The sequence below is a fragment of the Lepus europaeus genome, chromosome 21, assembly GCF_033115175.1.
Source record: "Lepus europaeus isolate LE1 chromosome 21, mLepTim1.pri, whole genome shotgun sequence".
Taxonomy (NCBI): Eukaryota; Metazoa; Chordata; class Mammalia; order Lagomorpha; family Leporidae; genus Lepus; species Lepus europaeus.
Window position 1 is genome coordinate 53065036 of NC_084847.1, and position 3004 is coordinate 53068039.

Consider the following 3004-nt stretch of genomic DNA (forward strand, 5'->3'; position numbering starts at 1 on the left):
GCGATGCTAGCAGAAGCTGGTCCTGAAAGGCCACTCTCGGCCTGGGCCCAAACCCAGTGCGACAATGGGCTTCCACTTGTCCACTCCCTGCACACTGGCTCCCAGCTCTCAGCTCCCAGCCGCCAACCCCTCCCCCATACACCCACTTCTCCTCCAAGCTCCTCCCAGGGGCCAGCCCAGACTGACGGACCAGGACAGACAAGGTCAGTCCCAGAGGGAGCCTGGGCACGTCAGGGGCTCCAGACACAGACATCTCCTGGCCACAGCCTGGACCCTGGGAGAGGGGACACCTGTGACCGCACCTGGAGCCCTGCAGGCAGAGGGTGGCTACCAGGATGGACGTCTGCCAAGACCCAGTGCCCCGCCGCCAAGTGAAGACCCTGCAGAAGCAGTGGCTGGAAGAACTGGGCGCCCTGCACTATGTGCTGACACTGTGCTCAGGTGGGAGCTGGGGAGGCAGTGCTGCCTGGGTGCCCCCAGGGGAGAAGGGGCTGCAGGGAGGAGGGCGGTGCCCCTGCTCAGGACAACGGTGGCAAGGGGCAGGAACAGGACCACAGGAGGTGCCCCCTCCAGTGTTGCAGCAGGTGCAGGGAGGGCAAGCTGGGCTGAAGCCTGCAGTTTTGATGAGAAATCTTTCTTTTTTCTTGTTTTAACACAGTCCCATTTTCCTTCCTTCTTCTTTTCCTCCTCCTCTTCACACGGCTCTGGCCTCTGTCTGTTCTCTACATGATGTGGCTCTACCTGGACCGGAACACTCCCAGCCAAGGTGAGCTCTGGGCAGGGCTCCAGGTGAGGGAGATGGGGAGGGTGCCTCGGGGACTCTGCCACCCGCATCTCTGCCCACAGGGGGAAGGCGATTTGTGTGGCCAAGGACCTGGGCCATTTGGAAACACCAAAGGGATTACTTTCCTATCAAGGTGAGGGGTCACCTCCCCAGACGCCTCCTCTCCCTTCCTTACCCCACTCCCCTGCACCTGCCTCCCCTTACCAGTCCAGCAGCCTGAGACCCGCTGCCTAGGCTCACAGAGGGGCAGGGTGGACAGGTGCACCTGATCCCCTCCCAGGGCCTTGACCTCTAAGTCAGCAGGGGCAGAGGCAGCACCTGCAGCTGCTGTCTCCCCTCTCTGCCTCCCTCCTCTCCTGCAGCTGGTGAAGACAGCAGAGCTGCCCCCCAGCCAGAACTACGTGCTGGGGGCCCACCCCCATGGCATCATGTGTACCGGAACCTTCAGTAATTTCCTCACTGAGAGCAATGACTTCTCCCGGCGCTTCCCGGGGCTGCAGCCCTGGCTAGCCATGCTGTCTGGTTTCTTCTATGTCCCTTTTTTCCGAGAATACATCATGATGCATGGTGAGCCTCACCCTGACGGGGAAGAAGCAGCTCCGGGCAGAGTGTGCCCCACCCCCACCGAGACGCCCATGTGGACCCCTGGACTGCCCTGACTCTTGGACAGGCTCTACATGGGCATGAGATGTGGGATGGAGAGTTAGGGCTCCTCCTTTACCTGCTAACGGGTAGGGGGAGGGATTCAGTAGCCACAAGGGAGTGCTGACTGCTCTCCACTGCTCATGACCCAGGACTGCGTCCCGTGAGCCTTAACAGCCTGGACTTTGTGCTGTCTCAGCCCCGGCGGAGCCAGGCCGTGGTCATCGTGATCGGGGGAGCCCAGGAGGCCCTGTATACAACCCCAGGGCGGCACAGCCTGGAACTCCTGAATCGCAAAGGCTTTGTGCGCCTGGCGCTGAGGCACGGGTGAGTGGGCAGCAGGCCTCAACGCTTGGCTGCCTTCTCCATATGCAAATTCCAGGTCCCTGTTGGTGGGGTCGTGGGTCCCCAAGGCTCAGCCTGTCGCTTACAAATGGAGTCTCCCGTCAGTCCTGAGACCTGGGTCTCTCCCTTTGCAGTGCCCCCTGCCCATATTCCATCCCTGTGGACATAAACAAAGGTGTTCATTGTTTTCAGAAGCCCTGGGTTCTCTTCCCAAGTCCATCTAGAGGGGAACCCTTGGACTTGACCTTGACCTGTACACAGGACTGACGCCTGCCTTGCCACCAGGCTGCAGCTATAAACACTGAGTGAGAACACGAATATGCCAAGCCCAACACACAGCCATTGGTCAGGACAGCTGAGGCTTCCTTCCAGAACTTTCTGTGCAGACATGGTCATGTGGCTCCAAAGACCTTTGAAGTGGCCTCAGGGACAGGGGAGGGACTCACAGACCCAAGGGCTTTGTGAGGGCAGACCAGGCCCCTGAGCAGCGTCCTCTCTCTTCCTCGCCCCTCCCAGGGCCTCCCTGGTGCCTGTGTACTCCTTTGGGGAGAACGACACCTTCAGATGCAAGGCTTTCTCCAAAGGCTCCTGGCAGTACCTGTGCCAGGTCACCTGCAAGAGGGTCACCAGCATATCTCCCTGTATCTTCTGGGGCCGTGGTCTCTTCTCACCCAACTCCTGTGGTCTGCTGCCCCTGCCCGTGCCCATCACCACTGTGGGTGAGTGCCCTCCTGCAGGGAGGAGGCTGCCGTGGGTGGAATGGCCAGTAGCAGCTCTGGCTCACCCGTGTCTCCCTCCCCTGCAGTGGGCGGCCCCATCCCTGTGCCCCAGTGCAGCAGCCCCAGCCAGGAGCAAGTTGACCACTACCACAGGCTCTACATGGATGCCCTGGAGCGGCTGTTTGAGGAGCACAAGGAGAGCTGCGGGGTCCCTGCCTCCACCTGCCTCACCTTCTTCTAAGACCCCAAGCCTGAGCACAGGGACCCTCCCCCCTGCCATGCTTTGTCCCTCCAATAAAGGCTGAGATGGGCAGAGATAAGAGCCAGGGACCTCCTACAACCACTCTTGTTGTCATCATTGCGGGCGTGGCAGTACTGAGTGAGCGCTGAGATCCGTGGTTCCAGAGTCAGTCTTCATCAGTTTCGGTCTCAAAGCCAATTTCTAAGAGATTCTGTTAGACGTTCTAATCATGACTGGCGCCGTGGCTCACTAGGCTCATCCTCCACCTGTGGT

At 60.2% G+C, this 3004-nt stretch overlaps 1 protein-coding gene across 1 annotated transcript; it reads left to right on the top strand.

Annotated features, from left to right (window-relative positions):
• Nucleotides 1–335: 335 nt before the first annotated feature.
• On the top strand, nt 336–2731 carry LOC133750535 (2-acylglycerol O-acyltransferase 3-like). The gene is made up of 7 exons (XM_062180110.1): nt 336–441; nt 659–766; nt 847–917; nt 1147–1351; nt 1579–1753; nt 2288–2490; nt 2577–2731. Exons 1-7 carry the CDS (start codon nt 336–338, stop codon nt 2729–2731), a joined length of 1023 nt encoding a protein of 340 aa, XP_062036094.1.
• The last annotated feature ends 273 nt before the right edge of the window (nt 2732–3004 follow it).